Source organism: Alosa pseudoharengus, unplaced genomic scaffold (assembly GCF_046254945.1).
Source record: "Alosa pseudoharengus isolate Yale_2024_CS ecotype anadromous, Long Island Sound unplaced genomic scaffold, YU_APseudo_1.1 YU_APseudo_1.1_scf_14, whole genome shotgun sequence".
Taxonomy (NCBI): domain Eukaryota; kingdom Metazoa; phylum Chordata; class Actinopteri; order Clupeiformes; family Clupeidae; genus Alosa; species Alosa pseudoharengus.
Window position 1 is genome coordinate 29,048,674 of NW_027468609.1, and position 16,546 is coordinate 29,065,219.

The 16,546-nt window shown below is 40.8% G+C and overlaps 2 protein-coding genes across 2 annotated transcripts; both read right to left on the bottom strand.

Annotated features, from left to right (window-relative positions):
* Window positions 1-1,801: 1,801 nt before the first annotated feature.
* Window positions 1,802-3,325, bottom strand: cox5ba (cytochrome c oxidase subunit 5Ba). Its single transcript, XM_076283310.1, has 4 exons — window positions 3,183-3,325; window positions 2,637-2,707; window positions 2,369-2,468; window positions 1,802-2,110 (listed from the first exon to the last, which is right to left on the bottom strand). Exons 1-4 carry the CDS (start codon window positions 3,277-3,279, stop codon window positions 1,998-2,000), a joined length of 381 nt encoding a protein of 126 aa, XP_076139425.1. The 5' UTR covers window positions 3,280-3,325; the 3' UTR covers window positions 1,802-1,997.
* A 4,321-nt stretch (window positions 3,326-7,646) lies between these two features.
* Window positions 7,647-15,036, bottom strand: dbnla (drebrin-like a). The gene is made up of 15 exons (XM_076284569.1): window positions 14,736-15,036; window positions 14,300-14,355; window positions 13,980-14,092; window positions 13,728-13,802; window positions 13,435-13,590; window positions 13,131-13,208; window positions 12,834-12,985; window positions 12,616-12,670; window positions 12,391-12,462; window positions 12,179-12,290; window positions 11,938-12,066; window positions 11,441-11,533; window positions 8,396-8,502; window positions 8,106-8,193; window positions 7,647-7,967 (listed from the first exon to the last, which is right to left on the bottom strand). The coding sequence occupies exons 1-15, from the start codon at window positions 14,816-14,818 to the stop codon at window positions 7,831-7,833; spliced, it is 1,506 nt and encodes a 501-aa protein (XP_076140684.1). The 5' UTR covers window positions 14,819-15,036; the 3' UTR covers window positions 7,647-7,830.
* Between the last annotated feature and the right edge of the window lie 1,510 nt (window positions 15,037-16,546).

The window sequence follows — 16,546 nt, forward strand, 5'->3', positions numbered from 1 at the left end:
TAAACGGTTGAAGCTGCATTAAACGTGTTAGAAGAAGAATAAGAAGCCTAGGGAGAACAGTACAGTGCATTTTCATGCACTGTAATAATAATAAGAAGAAGCCTAGGAAGAACAGTACAGTGCATTTTCATGCACTGTAATAAAATGCCTAGGAAGAACAGTACAGTGCATTTTCATGCAGTCAGATTGAACAATAGACCTTGAATATATGAATGTTTGTTAGATAACTCAAGAATTGTTCCTGTGTCTAATCTAATGGGGGCAACCTTTTTTTCTGGACATGATTGCATGAAAAGGAAAGGGCAAGGGAAAGTCACCGGACTCTCAATTTCACAGGGTGGACAAGGCTTGCACATTTCATAAAACATGACCTAACTTGCCCACAGTCTGTGACTATTTCAAGGGCGTTTTTAGTTTAGTGACTTGTGCTGCCAATTTACTACCAGATACAGAAGTTTTTCATATCAAAGCAAACTCACAATTGTTCAACTCTATTAAGGACATTCTGGAGTTTTGCAGTAAGTTTCATGAAAATATGCAATAAACAAATGTATGAACAAAAAGGACATACTGACAAACTTATTGTATCTGTATCATTATCATAGCCCACTCTTCATCACAAAAAGCCACCAGCAAATGATGTCCAATAATGATTAGACGAATAACACTGGTAGTTGCCACAGCAGCAAAGCTCCTCCAAACCAGAAAGCTGCTCAACCGAGTTTTATTACACATACCACTGATATCTCTGGACATTTTCTCTTTTTGTGTTACTTGATCATGCACAAAGTGCAAAAAGGTTGTAATGAAGATATACTTTTAGCATTCCGAGTTTACATGAAAACATTCCCATCAAACCTCCAGGTCTTTAAAATATCTGTTTCTTCCATGCCAAAGTGCTGTTAATCAAGATCAGCTGTATCATGACCTTTAAATTTGTATGTCTTTTGGGACCCCTTTTGGGCTTCCCAGCTTGTACTTATATGAACTTATTTATGGCTATTGGTTCTTTGTTGCAATAAAACTAACATATTTTGAGAGCAGGTTTCGCAGCACTGTTTGCTACTCATCAAGTTGTTCAGACCTGAAATTAAGAACAATGACAGATTTCCCCAAAGGATTAGTTTTAACAAAAAAAAAAAAAACATCTCAATTATTTAGATATTTACACTGAGCATTCAATATAAATTGAATCAATCTGCAAATGGCCATCTTCAATTAAAATCTGACTTTTAAGTTTAAATTACCTACATGTTCTAATGTAGATGGATAAATAATTTCAAGTTCTTGCATCTAGTGATAGTTGCAAAAACAAGTTCTTTCTACATACAACCACTAGCATCAGAATATTTTTCCGAAGCAGCTACACAGTGACACCTACTGGCATTATCCTGAACACAAACATCCTCTATCAGTGTTTCTCAAAGTGTGGTCCGCAAGCTATTCCAAGTAGTCCACAAGCAGACGTGATAAAATATAATATTGATGAATGTTTTGCAATATTGAACCAACATGTTGTAAATCCAAACACTGCCTATGTAAGCTACACCAGTTTAAATCATATGAATCCTTTGACACAATACGCAAGGTGGTTCAGTGAGTAAGCCTACTGTGTAATATACTGTTGAAGTAGGTCTACTGTTTTTTTTTTTTTAAATCGGTTAAGTGGTCCCTGGTCTGAAAAAGTTGAGAAACACTGCTCTATATTTTAAGTTTGATATAAACACATTAGTTTGTAATTTTGTAAACTCCAACTATGAACCACCAACTGTATGCATAAACAAACACACCATTAACACAATTATATATTTAATATTTTAATAATCAGGAGGAGCACATGTACAACTTGTGAATACATGTAAGCAGGCTCTTGTGATGAGGATAATAAATCCACAACTACTGATTGAGGCTTTTCTTATTGATTGTGTGTAAAATTGATGTGAACACGGAATAATTTCATTTTTGGAGACAAACTGCTATGTACACACACTGCTGTCTTAATGGGGAAGCTCGTGGGAGACAAGCTGGTAATGAGACCCACAGGAAGGGCATCGCTGGGCTTCTCCTGCATGGAGCCAGAACCACACCACCGCTGTGTTGTCCTCCTCGCCTATTAAAAGAGCAGGCAAAAGGCATTGACATTACTCAGGGGTCACACCACAACATATGACAGATAAAGCTAGCCCCAGACATGGAGCTGGCTGCTAGCACAATGACCAGAGCACCATGAGATATACATTGACATAATCCCAAACTGATCAACAGCAGCAATAGCAATATATGAAATAGTCTTTTAAATGTATTTTCTGGTTCGTTTTATATTTGGTCTTCAGTAGGCTACCTATCCAAATGAACTTAGGACACTTACACACACAGCCGACGACCCTCTTATTTGTGATGGAAGGGACAAGATGTGGATCCTGCTTGGACCCTGCATATTCCTTGGGCTTCAACATGCTGTATGGATCCTAGTAAACAAACATATTTCCCACAAGTTTGATTTTATATCAAGTCACTTATCGCATCTCTAAAAACTGATGCAACCAAACAGCGTAAAAGACTATAACGTTTGCACAACAGGCCTCGCGATAATGTGAAGCTGAAATATCCCTTCAAATGCTAAGAACTTAACTTACCGAACCGTCTTTCAGTGCGTGCATAACGATTTTCTCCAGTCCAGTTGCCTGCTCCTCATCGGATGGAATACCTTTCAAACAAGACTTTACATTAGGCCTAGTCTATTTTAAGGTTACATGTTCCCAGATAAGTTTTCGGGTTTGATCACCATAGTAATGTAAACCAGAACGTTTTTTTGCTAACTGAAGTTAGCGACTACCTTATTAGCCAACTAACGATACAATGCTAACACGTCGTTTGTTAACGTACTTAAGAATTTCCACGGTTTTATTAACCACGTCATATATTGGCAACTAAAAGTAATGAACAATATAATACATTTTACGTGATCTTATGATGGATGTCAAAGGAATTCGTCTTTTACATTACTAGCTGGCTAGCTATTTCCTTACATACGCTGACGTTAGTTAACGTTAACATTAGCTAAGCGGCCACTGAGGCATCCTCCATGGCGTGCCATTGACTGCCCTTGGCCGTGTTTCAATTTGATGCTGTTGGTGATGCTAATTACATCTGCGGTCAGTTGTGTCCAGTACATATAATACCTCCAGCAGCCATTCCACGGGCTAGAGTCTTCACCGGGGTAACCCGGGCAGTAGTTGCGGCCCGAACGGCAGTACGCAGAAGTAACCTTGCAGCCATCTTCTCACAGCGCTTCTTCCCCAATGTATAGCTTGATGACGTTGGGAGTAAACGTACGTCCCTTATTTAACCGTCGCATTTATTTGACGTCATGTGTGCATCTAGGAGTATGAAAAAATGTCATGGAATGTTGCTATTTGTCTGTGATTAACTTTAAATTGTAGTTATTGATATTTGATTACAAGGAATCGAATATCAATAGGAAGAGGAAGAGGAAGTTATTCAGATAGCGTTTTTTTTTAGATTTAAACATAGATAGGCTAATATGCTGGTCAAAGCCTTACAACTATGAGCAATTGCAATTTGATTTTAGGCTATATGCTTTGTCCCGTTTTGAGACAGATTGAGGACATTGGTGGATTTAATTAGATGTCACACATTTGACATAAAGAGCCAATTAAATTGAGAGGGATAGTAGGCCTACTTGGATAATCAATTCATTCTAATCTTTCATAAGTGATACAATATTTGAAAATTAAGCTATGATCCCTTAAAACAGCACTTGAAAATATCTCAAATAAACAAAGCCGTTTTAGTCAAAGTGTTTTAGCCTTGGTTTCAGTTGTTCATCTACTTTTTTTTCCGACTCCATAAGATATTATAATGTGATAAAGCTAGGCAATGGTTTGTGTTGTGAACATTAGACCCCATTAGACTCAATTTGTCATACCATGTATAACTGTCAACTCACATTGTTACAAAAAACACACATTTTGATTACATCACATCTCACAGCTCTTGTCACATTTCTCGGTGGTAGCCTATGCTGCTGAAAACAGCTGTTCTTGAATGGAATATCTAAAAGGCTTATTTTCTGTGACCATCACTAGTCATCATTTTATTATTGTGTGTAAAAGTATGCCATCGTTAGAAAACCCTTTTGTGATGTTTTCTCAATTTAGCATTCAGCATTTGTTGGTTGAACTTGACCAAATTGTGGGAGAAAACTTTAGACAGGAGCTTCCTCAAACTTCACACAGTTCATCACTACAAGTCTCGATTAACGAGGTCAAAGCTCAAGATCACATGGAATACAGCATTTGCACAATGTCTCCCAACTGGCTTGCTATATCTTCATCAAACCATGCACAGTTAATGCAGGGCTTAAAGCAAAGAACATTTCTGAGCCTGAAGTTACCAAACATTTTTGAAGATGTCATAGCAGGCATATTGACTAATTTCAAATCTTCAAAAGCCCAGCCCATGCCTGAATTCAAGCACAGTGCCTGAACACTTTAAGTCCTGCTATTGACTACAAGGGCTACATGCACTAATTAAGTAGAGCATGAGGTCCATGTCATTGTCCTGTTTACTTCAGGGCACTGGACAGACCCAGCAGCAGACACCAATTCATGGACGGGCATTTTATTTTTCCAAGGGGGCACAAAACTGTTTCGGGAACATAAATTGATCACTTTAGTTTAAGAAAGGCCATGAATAGATACTGGGGCTTCAATTTCTAGGCCCTACTTGTTTACAATGTCTACTTGTCTACAATGTATCTAAGCAACATAACCTATTGTTGTATAATGATGCGGCCTGTGCACAAGGATGGAGAGACTGCGAGGGAGACTCAAGTGCACGTTTAGAACTGAGATGCGTATGGAGAAAATAGACGCGCTGTTGAGACTGGATATAATAGTGTCAAAGTCAAAGTCAAAGTCAAAGTCAGCTTTATTGTCAATTTCTTCACATGTTCCAGACATACAAAGAGATCGAAATTACGTTTCTCACTATCCCACGGTGGAGACAAGACATATTTTACCAATTTTAAGTCCACAGACAAACATAACATTCAAGTAAACAAAAAAGTAAGTAAATAAGTAAATAAGAGGGCACATATAATGAAAAAATAAGAGCAGCAAAATTTGGTTGAAATTGTGCATAGACATTCAATAAATTAAAATACTAGTGCAAAGTCAGGCCAATAAGAGGCTGAGGTAGTTCTGTTTGACCTAAGTAAGAAATAAAGTGGCATAGTGGTGCAAGTTATGTAAGAGCAGCAGAAGTGTTGTGTTTTCAGGACAACAACAACAAGTTGCAAAATGTACAAGTGTGCAAGTGGAGTGGTGCAGGCGGCCATTTGTGGGTCCAATGTCCAGGATGTTATGTAGCTGAGGGTGGAGGGGGGAGAGGAGGGAAAGAGTTCAGCATCCTAACAGCTTGGTGTATGAAGCTGTTGGTGAGTCTGGTAGTGCGGGAGCGCAGGCTTCTGTACCTCTTCCCAGAGGGCAGTAGATCAAACAGATTGTGAGCGGGGTGACTTGCATCACTCACAATTTTGGTCGCCTTGCGGGTGAGGTGGGTGGTGTAAATGTCCTTCAGGGAGGGGAGTGAAGCACCAATAATCCTTCCAGCTGTGTTCACTATGCGCTGCAGGGCTTTCCTGTTGTATTCAGTGCAGCTTCCGCCCCACACAGCGATACAGCTGGAGAGGATGCTCTCAATGGTGCCTCGGTAGAATGTGGTCATGATGGCTGGTGGAGCACTTGCTCGCCTGAGTTTCCGCAGGAAGTACAGGCGGCGCTGAGCTCTCTTCGCCAGTGATGCTGTGTTGGTGGTCCAGGAGAGGTCTTCACTGATGTGCACCCCCAGGAATTTGGTGCTGCTCGCTCTCTCCACCACAGCACCGTCGATGGTCAGTGGCAGGTGTTGGGTGTGACCTCTCCGGAAGTCAACAACAATCTCTTTGGTCTTGCTGACGTTCAGCAGGAGGTTGTTGTCCCTGCACCACGTGGTCAGATGGTCGACCTCCAACCTGTATTGAGTCTCGTCGCCCTTGGTGATGAGACCCACCAGAGTTGTGTCGTCAGCAAATTTCACTATGTGATTGTTGCTGTAGGTTGCAGTGCAGTCATGCGTCAGCAGGGTGAAGAGCAGCGGACTGAGCACGCAGCCTTGGGGGGCCCCTGTGCTCAGTGTGATGCTGCTTGAGGTATTGTTGCCAACACGTACTACTTGAGGCCTCTGACAGAGGAAGTCCAGTAGCCAGTTGCAGAGGTAGGTACTGAGTCCCAGTTTGTCAAGTTTGCAGATGAGTTGTTGTGGTATTATGGTGTTGAATGCAGAACTGAAGTCTATAAACAGCAATCTCACATATGAGTCTCTTTTTTCCAGGTGGGTGAGGGCTGGGTGGAGGGCAGAGCAGATTGCATCCTCTGTAGACCGTTTGGCTCGGTATGCAAACTGGAAGGGGTCCAGGGTGGGGGGGAGAATGGATTTGATATGTGACATGACAAGCCGCTCAAAGCACTTCATGATGATGGGTGTCAGTGCCACAGGGCGGTAGTCATTGAAGCAGGATGGAGCAGTTTTCTTCGGCACAGGTATGATGGTGGCAGCTTTGAAACAAGATGGGACGATGGCTTGCTTCAGGGAAGTGTTAAAGATGTCTGTGAAGACATCCTTAAGCTCCCCTGCGCAGTCCTTCAGCGCACGACCAGGGATGTTGTCTGGACCTGTTGCCTTACGGGTGTTGATAGCAGCAAGTGTCCTCTTCACGCTGTCGGCAGAGAGGCACAGGGGCTGCTCATGTAGAGGGGGATGGGTCTTCTGTGGGCAGGTGCTGTTTTGTGCTTCAAAGCGAGCAAAGAAGCGGTTCAGGTTGTTGAGCAGAGGGATGTTGCTCTCGCAGCTCTGTGGCGCGGGCTTGTAGTCCGTGAGGGCCTGAATGCCCTGCCATAGGCTTTGTGCGTTCCTGCTGTCTTTGAATAGTGTCAGAAAATAAATCTACAGACAAAAGCCCTTGTTCTTTTGCTAACCAATTTCAGATAGAGGGAAATGGGGTTAGCCCTGAAGTTACAGATAATTCGGCTCCCCTGTATTCTCTGACTAGGTCAGAAGAAAAACCAGGAAAGGTTAACGCTACCAAACAAACCCAGAAACTACTGCTAATATGAGATATAGGCTACCTGCCAGCCGATAAGTCCTATATTTGTCATCAAAAATTTTATTTGCTAATTGCTATATTGACACAACCATAGCCTATTCTAAATTTGTGTTTAAAATCAATACATTTATGTTCAGGGATTGGGGATGGTTGATGCAGCAAGTTTCTCCAGGATGTGCCGGGCCAGGCCCACCCCCAATAAATGTGTGTCATTGCATTCAGTAAGGTCAGACAATTGCTTTAAAGGAAGTTGATCTGACTATCAGTAATAGTGAAAACAGTTTGCATGTCAGTATGCCTCCACTGCTCCAGTAAAGTGACCTTCATGAAGCTATAGACTTTTGTAACAGACAAAAAGCTGTTCAGACAGTGGAATACATTTTCTTTATACCGACTTATTTTTGACCTCTGAGGAAGTGAAATTGTTGTGAGCTGTGACAGCAATTATTCCTGTTTCCAGGAAACCACAGCCCTGGGATTTATCACCAAAGTATGTTTATTACTCAAGTTAACAGAAATGATTTATTTTATACAATTTAACATCACAAACCCATGATTTGAATGACCTTATCTTGATCAACAGATTTAAAATATGCTTCCATTCGCTTTCTCTCTCACGATCATGTCATGACAATACAATCTTATGTCAGGCCTTTCTTTGTTTACAGTAATTCCACGTAATTGGCCGGGAACATTCCATAGTTGCCATCAGGGCCATATCCTCGCCACCATCCTTCATCAATCATCTCGATTCCAGTTATGATGTCATCTGGGTCAAAGGTGATCTCTGTATCGTCCGCTGTTGAGAGAATGGAACCGGCCATGAAACCTTCCACTACACACATCGTTTATCATATCTGTATGTGTACAGTGAAAATCGTGGATGCTGGATACTGAGCAGCAACAATGGGCCAGTACCCTCTCGGCTTATACTCACTAGCTTGGTAGTCATATAGAGCCCTAGCACTGATGCTCCTCCCAGCATCCTCTCCCACTGCAGTGGAGTCAGCTGCATCCTGGGCATACTAAACAAAGAGTGCAGTTAAATATTTTAATTGGCCACAACAGAATCATTGAGACCCAAATGTCAGCGATTCTTTAAGTTTCCATACAGTATGTGGTGTATTTTGCACTTGTGATCCAAGGACAGTAGTCACAAAATTAACAGAAATTGTGCCATGCGAAAATATTTTTCATGATCAAAAAAGTGGAAAGACAAAGTCTAACTTGGGAGGCATCATCATTGATTTCAGCAACAGTCTCATAGAGTTGATCTTCGTGTGTCCCAACCGGTTGTGTTTCCTCTCCTCCAGCTGTTTCTGATCCCTCTGAATCTACAAAGCAACATTATATGGTCACTGAAAAGCCGTGGCATGGCCTACTGGTTAGTGCTTTGGACTTGTAACCGGAGGGTTGCCGGTTCGAACCCCGACCAGTAGGCATGGCTGAAGTGCCCTTGAGCAAGGCACCTAACCCCTCACTGCTCCCCGAGCGCCGATGTTGTTGCAGGCAGCTCACTGCGCCAGGGATTAGTGTGTGCTTAACCTCACTGTGTTTACTGTGCGCTGAGTGTGTTTTACTAATTCACGGATTGGGAGACCAAATTTCCCTCACAGGATTAAAAGAGTATATATACTTACTTATACTTATACTTATAAAAGGACAATCTGTGGCAGGACTACAGTGGGCAGATAGGCCACCCCAGTTTGCTAATCAACATTATGCTACATGGAATACATGCGTTTCACACAAACACAAACAACACAAAACGCATTCATAAGTAAAGTGACTCAGCAACAGATGGGCATTTCAGTCTGACTAACTCCATACTAATTCAATAATCTATTAAACTCTTCCAGTCTCCCATGATAGAATTTATAGTTGACAGGGTGTCCACTCATAATCATACCAGTAGGTATCTATTTAAAACTAGCCTCTGGCCAAGTTTCACCCTCACCAACATCCTGTACTGTAAAAAAGTGAAGTGAACTAAAAGTGAAGTGAATCTTGTGTATACTTGACTGTATGTCAGGTTGAGAAAGGGTTATGGACCCTGGACAAAACACAAATTAATTGTTGAGCCTGTTGGAGGAGTCATGGGCCCAATTGAACAACATAAGGGAAACTCATGTCAGGCCAAAAGTGAAATGCCATGTGGTGTGAGTAAAAGGATAAACTGGAGTTTTGTACACAGTTGCAGCAAACACCTTCTCACCTTCTCTCAAAAAAAGTTTATATAATAAAATAAATCGAGGCCTTGAAAACAATCAAGCTCTGTGTGCTGGTGGCCAGGTTAAGCATTAGGACAGTCAAAGTGGCACTTATCCGCAAGCCTGTAATATTGATTTTTCAATGAATGTAGATGTATAACTTTAACTTTGAATGTAACTTCAAAGAAAACATGAGAGACATCCCTCATGAGCCTTGGAAGAGTTTGTTGAATAAAGCATGGGCAGCACTCATGATACTGGAGATGTTGTGAACCAGCTGAAACAACGAATAGCTGTACACATGCTCCCAACAGATACTCCTTGTGGGGTACCATTTCTCTGATAGACGAGGCCAAGGTTTAAAACAGGTACAACTAGCAGTGGGAGTGGACAGAGAAAAGCCTTTCGCTATGTCACACAAAGTCATATCATACGTACGCCTTGAGCACACAGAGCCAGATAAGAACAGGGCAGCCTGAACACAACTAGCTCTCTTTACCTTGCCCTTCGTCTGAGTGAATATTGTATATTCAGACTCCCATGAAATATTTAATATTTAACATCATTACAGTGCATGAAAATGCACTGTTCTGTTATTCAAAGTCTTCTTCTTCTTCTTCCTCTTATTCTTCCCACCAAATTTCTGTGTCTAATTCAGCTTCAACCGTTTAACGTAGAACTTCGTTCAAACTTTGTAACGTAGGTCTTGAAAAGGACACTTGAGGAATGTATTTTTCACCTTTGTAAACTTTATACTTTTTGAGATATTAATAAAAAACAAGCTTATTTTTCCCCATAGACTTTGCATTGGCACTATGACATCACAATGGGCTAATTAATTGATTTGCACCTGTATCAACTTCCAACTGCTCAACTAGGCCCCATCAAAGAGCCAGTTTAACTGATTGCACCTGTATCAACTGCTTTCTGCTCAACTAGGCCAACTCTCCCAGTGTCTCCCCATTCTACAAGGACATAAGGCACATTCCATCCAACTTTCTATCCATTCATCCTCTATCACTCATCCACCTATTAAACTATCCATCAACATCCATTAAACAATCTGCCTATCAACGTCCATTCAACTTTCTGTCTATCAACATCCATTACACTATCTACATTACATTTTTAAACTATACACTCTGTCTCAGGCTTTAAGCATACAATCTGGCTGAGAATTCCAGTGTGAAATTGACCTAAAGTGTCTTGAAACATGATACTGAGTGTGAACGTATGTCTCATAGCCCATCTCGGCTTGTCCCCTGCACTCCAAAATCTGGCGCTAGTTAGCCGATGCTACCAAAAGCTTTTTCAATGGGGGTGACTCGGCATCGACCTAGCCATGCAAATAAATCACTGTTTTACACCAGGCTCAACGTATCTCCACACTTCATTGGTAGACTTCCGAGTAAGAATGAACAGGTATGATAAGGGATCAGATTCCAAAAAATAATTCTGTGGATGCATGGATTCCAGTTGCTGCTACTGGAAGAAACTGGAATCCATGCATTTCCACAGAATTATTTTTGGAATCTGATACCTTATCATACCTGTTCATTCATACTCGTCGCTCGACTTATCGTGACTAAATTCAAGATGGCTGCAAACCCTAAACTTTGTGAAGATACTGTCTGTATAAATAGTTTTGTAAGTAAACTACCAGTGCTTTTCATGGTTTCAACTCGGTATCATGTTTCAACACACTTTAGGTCAATATCACACCAGAATTCTCCTTTAAGACTACAGATTCTGTTCAACTATTTCCTCTGCCCACAACTGTTTCAAAATAAATGTCCTCACAACAATAATTCACTATTAAATAATTTAAACTATTTAAACTACTCAACTATTTAACTGTTCAGCTATTTCAACTGTCAGTTGTTATCAACTATGACTCCAGCCAACTGTTTCCTCTGCCCACAACTGTTTCCAAATAAAAGTTTGTTTTGTATTTTATGTTAATATACAGCATGTTTTGCATTTTCATGCACTGGTAATTTCCTTGAAATTACATTTTCTAGTTGTAATATATTTCTTGAAACAAAAAAAGACTCAAAAATACCTTGCCATTCATCATCAAATTCCTCCACATCATCATGAGTAAAGTGATCCACAGCAATCGGCTCTGGTACAGGTTCTGGAACAACTTTAGGCTCTGTAAACAAACCATAGATGACATTTTAACAGCACCTTATTTAGTGATCAGCGCCTTACTTTGACAGGTAAGGTGCTGGTCGTAGTGCATAGAGAGCCTTAGATTTGTTTCCAATTAGGGTTATTGGGGCAGATTGTGGTTAGAGTTAACTTATGGTAAAGAGTTTAGGGCCAGTGAGTATTTATGACTTTGTAGAAGATGTATTGTTTGTAGAGTTTGTAGAGTATTTTCTATTTTAAACAAAAACTGAGCAAGAATAATAAAACTGAATATGAAAACATTTTCTTGCCTGTACATGTTGAGAACATGAGACTCCAATGTACATTTAGCTATGATAAGATAGGACAGGATGGGATGATGTGTATCAAAAACATCAAGAGTTTGATACAGAAAGGGATTCCTACCATATGGTGTTGTTTCTTTTTCTTCAATAAGGTATCCAACAGGATCAGGTTTTTTTACACAAATAGGCTGGGGAGATGGGGGTCTCTCGTCGCTGGACTGTTTGGACAGGAATGGGCTTCTCAAACGCCCTACAGGAAGTGGACAGGCTGAAGTGAATTAGATGGCTCGGCAGACAAAGAGGATGGCAGTCATTCTAGGGCAGTCACTGGGAAGGGCAGTCGGTGTTGAAAGTCTGTTTACCTGGCTGGGAGACAGATGTCGCGACCCCGTTGCTCCCAGACGGACTTCTCTCCATCTGTTTAAACAAATCCCTTGGGTTGACAGATCGCTGGGAGATAAGGGACGCAGCCTCCTGAAAAGGATTTTGAGGTCAATAAACCCTTTTTACTAAACAGCTCTGCCCGTAATGTCTCTCAACCTCACCACCCACACCTTCAGTCCCACTCACTCACATTGGCTTTCTGAACAGACTCGGCTTTCTTTATCCCCCTTCTCTCTGAAGCCTGCTGCCTCTCCTGCTCCTCCTGAGGAAGCAATTAGATGATTAAGCAGATCCTGATATAGATATATATATAATATATATATATATATATATATTGTATATAGATATAGAGATTGTATAGTGTTATTTCCCCAGGGAGGCAAAGGCAGCAAAGAGTAATAAAAGTCAACGTCACCAACTGTTGCCGTTCCTTTTCTTGGTTTTCAGCCTCCAGTTTCTTTTCAAATTGTCTAAAAATAAATAAATAAATAAACCATCACCACCCAACTCCTTTCACTCTGTTATGATGAGGGTTTGTAGAGTTTGCAACAATAAGAGCATCATTTAACTGCTGGGATTAAATCTCAGGATGATGTCAACATAACCCATCAAATAAAAAGGAATTCATTTTACCTCTGTTGGTCAATCTGACTACCTCTCTCCTTTTCTCGCCGCACACGTTCTGCAGCCTCCTTCTCATCCCTCTCTTGCCTCTCTCTCTCCAAATGCTGGCGGTCCTCGTTCACCTTCTTGCGCTCCTCCAGGCGACGAGTCTTCTCATCTTGCTAAATCAAGAAGGCCACAAGAAGGAGCAAATAAGAGGAAATACTTGACAGAGAGAAAAAAAACTGAAAAAGACAGACATACATTTCATAAGATAAAAGCTGTATATACAAGTCATCACATACTTTGAAAATATAATTATCTCACCTCTGCCTGCGCCCAGAAATTGTCCCTGTTTATTCCTTTGATCTCATTGATAGCGCTGGTCTTCTGGTAGACTGAACCCTAAAGAAATACCAATGTGTTTAATCCAGTGTGGAAGTATTTATTCAATACTACACTATTCTATACAGTTGCACTAATGAATTTGTAGACTTATGTCAAGACACATGTGATTTCTGTTTCCTAAAGAGGGGAGATATATTCCTTCATCATCTACATTCAGCTCACCAGTAAAAGAAAATGAGCTGGTTCATTCATTATCTATATGCTACACAAGGCATGGTCTCACCACAGGAAGTCCAGGACCAGAGTCTTTGTATTTGCTGTTGGAATTGGACTCTTTGTGGATACTGTAGTTTACACCCGCAGCCTTGGCCACCTGCTGCATTATTTCCTCTGGCTCAACATCGTCCTCTGACCGAGCATTGATGGTCACATGGGCACCCTATAATTGTACACAAGTTTGAAAAATATAAGAGGATATTTCATTTGTGTAGGCTATCTTTTGAACTGTTTGCATTCTATGAAGCAATTGTTTATTGCATAATGCCTATGGATGTTTAGACCACACAGGGATCTCACCCTCAGAAAATTAGCCATGGATCGGACATGATTGGCACAAGTTCCTTTTCTAACTTCTTTGACTCCTTCTCCAGTCTGCAACACAACATAGTGGTTTAATGATGAACTATCATTATAGAGTATAATAATACACACACCCATCCTTATAGTGTATAATTATACACACAATGCCAGTGATGGTGGTAAGGATTTGAGGGGGGTGAGGGGGCAATGTAAGAGAGAAAGACTGAAGAAAGAAGACTGGGAATTTACCCAATTTATCAGGACATATTTTGGCACTCCACAGTTGTCATCCAGGACCCGGCAGAAGGCATACATCACTTTCCCACTGTTAAGCTCTTCCACCATCTCCTCCAGTCCACCATCTACAGTAACACATTACATGCAAGAACACACATATCCATCACCCACTTATTAGGTAGACACCCCCACCTCCATAAATGTATACAGTTGATCTATATTTATGTAGGTTACAATGCCCTGGTGCATGATCTGTGTTCTTGTAGCAAGATGCCACAAACACACAGGTTCTTTACTTGAAACTACAAACGAACAGACACGTCCTCACTCACCTCCTGTTCCTGCCACTCGGATGTCATTTGTATTTCCCTCATATGTAAATAGCGCCCTAGTTGGATAAAAATGCGTAAAAAAACTATATTATGATCATGTGCTCAGTAGGGCTCATCCTATGTCATTAAATCATTATCATTCCCACACGCAATAACCACACCCTCTTTAGAATAGAACTCTCCCAGCTGTTTGCACAAAATAATCAGAGGTTTCATTTTATAGTCATATACTACAAAGGACAAATTAGAACATTTTGCGTAAAAGTCTGGAAGCGTAGCCTCTAAATCTGTTAAAATCCCTTGCGCTGATTACAGGCTGCAAGGAAAACTGAAACTGACGGACTTAAAGTTTCAAGTTCCGACACTATACTGTGGTGCAGAATTTCACTCAGTAGATTAAAACCATAATGATCAGGAAAGAAACGACGTCTCTTACCAGTTTGTGCTACTTTTCCTGTCCAAAACTTCACCATAAGCGGCCGAAAGCTCCGTACCATTTTTACTCAGATTGACAGACATTGTAAAACTTATTGTTCTCCTAACTAAACGACTATTGAACGTTTTCAAACAGATGAAATTAACGTTTTCACATCCCCATCGGTTAATTAGCCAAGGCCTACAAAACGTCGTCAAACCCACAAGATTGAAGGTAACCTCAACATTTAAGATCTTTCAATGAGACAATGAGAGACCAGCCTACATAAATCTGGTTCGACGAGTCGAGGAGATTTGCAACACGGAAGATCTGCCACTGGCACGAAGTACCTCGCCACACCGCACCAAAACTGGCTACCCAGTATGGTATTACTTTAGCTAACCACTTTTTTTACAGAGAACAGTGACATTCAGTAAGCAAACGTTAAATGAAACATTTCGAAACTAGGCCTACATCAACAACTCTGCATGCATGATATGTTTGCGCGTGCATTAACTGATAGCCTATGCGTGGTTTAGAAAGCAGCTGGTGAACTATTGAAGGACAAATAGGCCTACAAAAGGATTCCAACATGTGTAACAACATATTTTAACGCGCTATTTACAGCACAGGCCATTGGAATATTCATGACAGGCTACAACCTGGAGCCAAGGGCAAGCTATGTGAATTCAGTCTTAATAATGAATAACTTATTGAAGGAATTCTTCACTAGCCTATAGGCTACTTGTCATTACATGATTAGAATGTATCACACTACTGAGACAAATAGACACCAGAAACTAGTTAAGCCAGATAGGTCACATTACTAAGTTACTGCGACATCTTACTTGTGACAGTGGACATTCTTTTGTTGTAGGCTATACGCAGGAACATCACCATCACATATCTTCACTGGAAACACAAATGATGGGGGTCTATGCACATTTGTATAAGACCTACTGTAGGCTACATATCCTAGCCACTGGATGTAAAGCAGATGAATTAGATAACAGATGCAATAGATTTGTTATCCAAAACCAGATGAAACTGCCTTGTGATGATGACACCACCACCACCTGGTGCCTCACCCATGGTTGAGCATGTTAGTGATTCAGATTGTAAAGATAGCTTTGAATTGATGAATATTTTTCATTAATGAATATTTTTAATTTATGAGCTGGTCAAAGTTATGATAATTGTATACAAGACTATAGTCTTCTCAAAGTCTCCACGACTACACCCTTAAATGTTCTCCGGAGGGAAGGATTAGAAGAAGAATATTGTGTGCAGAAATACCTGACTCGCCATCTGAACAGTCAGTTAAAGCTATGCTGTGGGTGGTGTCAGTGGTACTGACCCGGTTTGGCTCCATGGCAGGTTTTGGACGCTTCCTGATTGGTTGATACGTGGGCAGCATAGACATTTTTACTTGCTAATGACAGAGCTCAGTCCGAGAGCTCCGAGATTTTCTCTGTAGCATATATTTTAAGAGGTCTAAAACAGGTAATTCTCTTACATTAAATATGGAAGATGTATAATTGTCACATTGATTTTTGACATCGCCTATAACTGATGGAATATGCTGCTTAGGCTACTGTAACCGAAAACTTTAGACCGGCAGGGGGTTTGGAACTGTCCTGGGTCTCACATGAGTCACAATTATTGTGGAATTACTGTATGTGAAGTGCTCCTATGCAGACTATGTGGAAACAAGACATTCAACAAACTGCCTCCTTCCACGCCTTAGGCCTAGACTTCTTTTTGATATTAGGCTACATTATAAAGGCAGCAACTTTATGCTTAATAAAGTTCTCAATATAATTAACAATAGT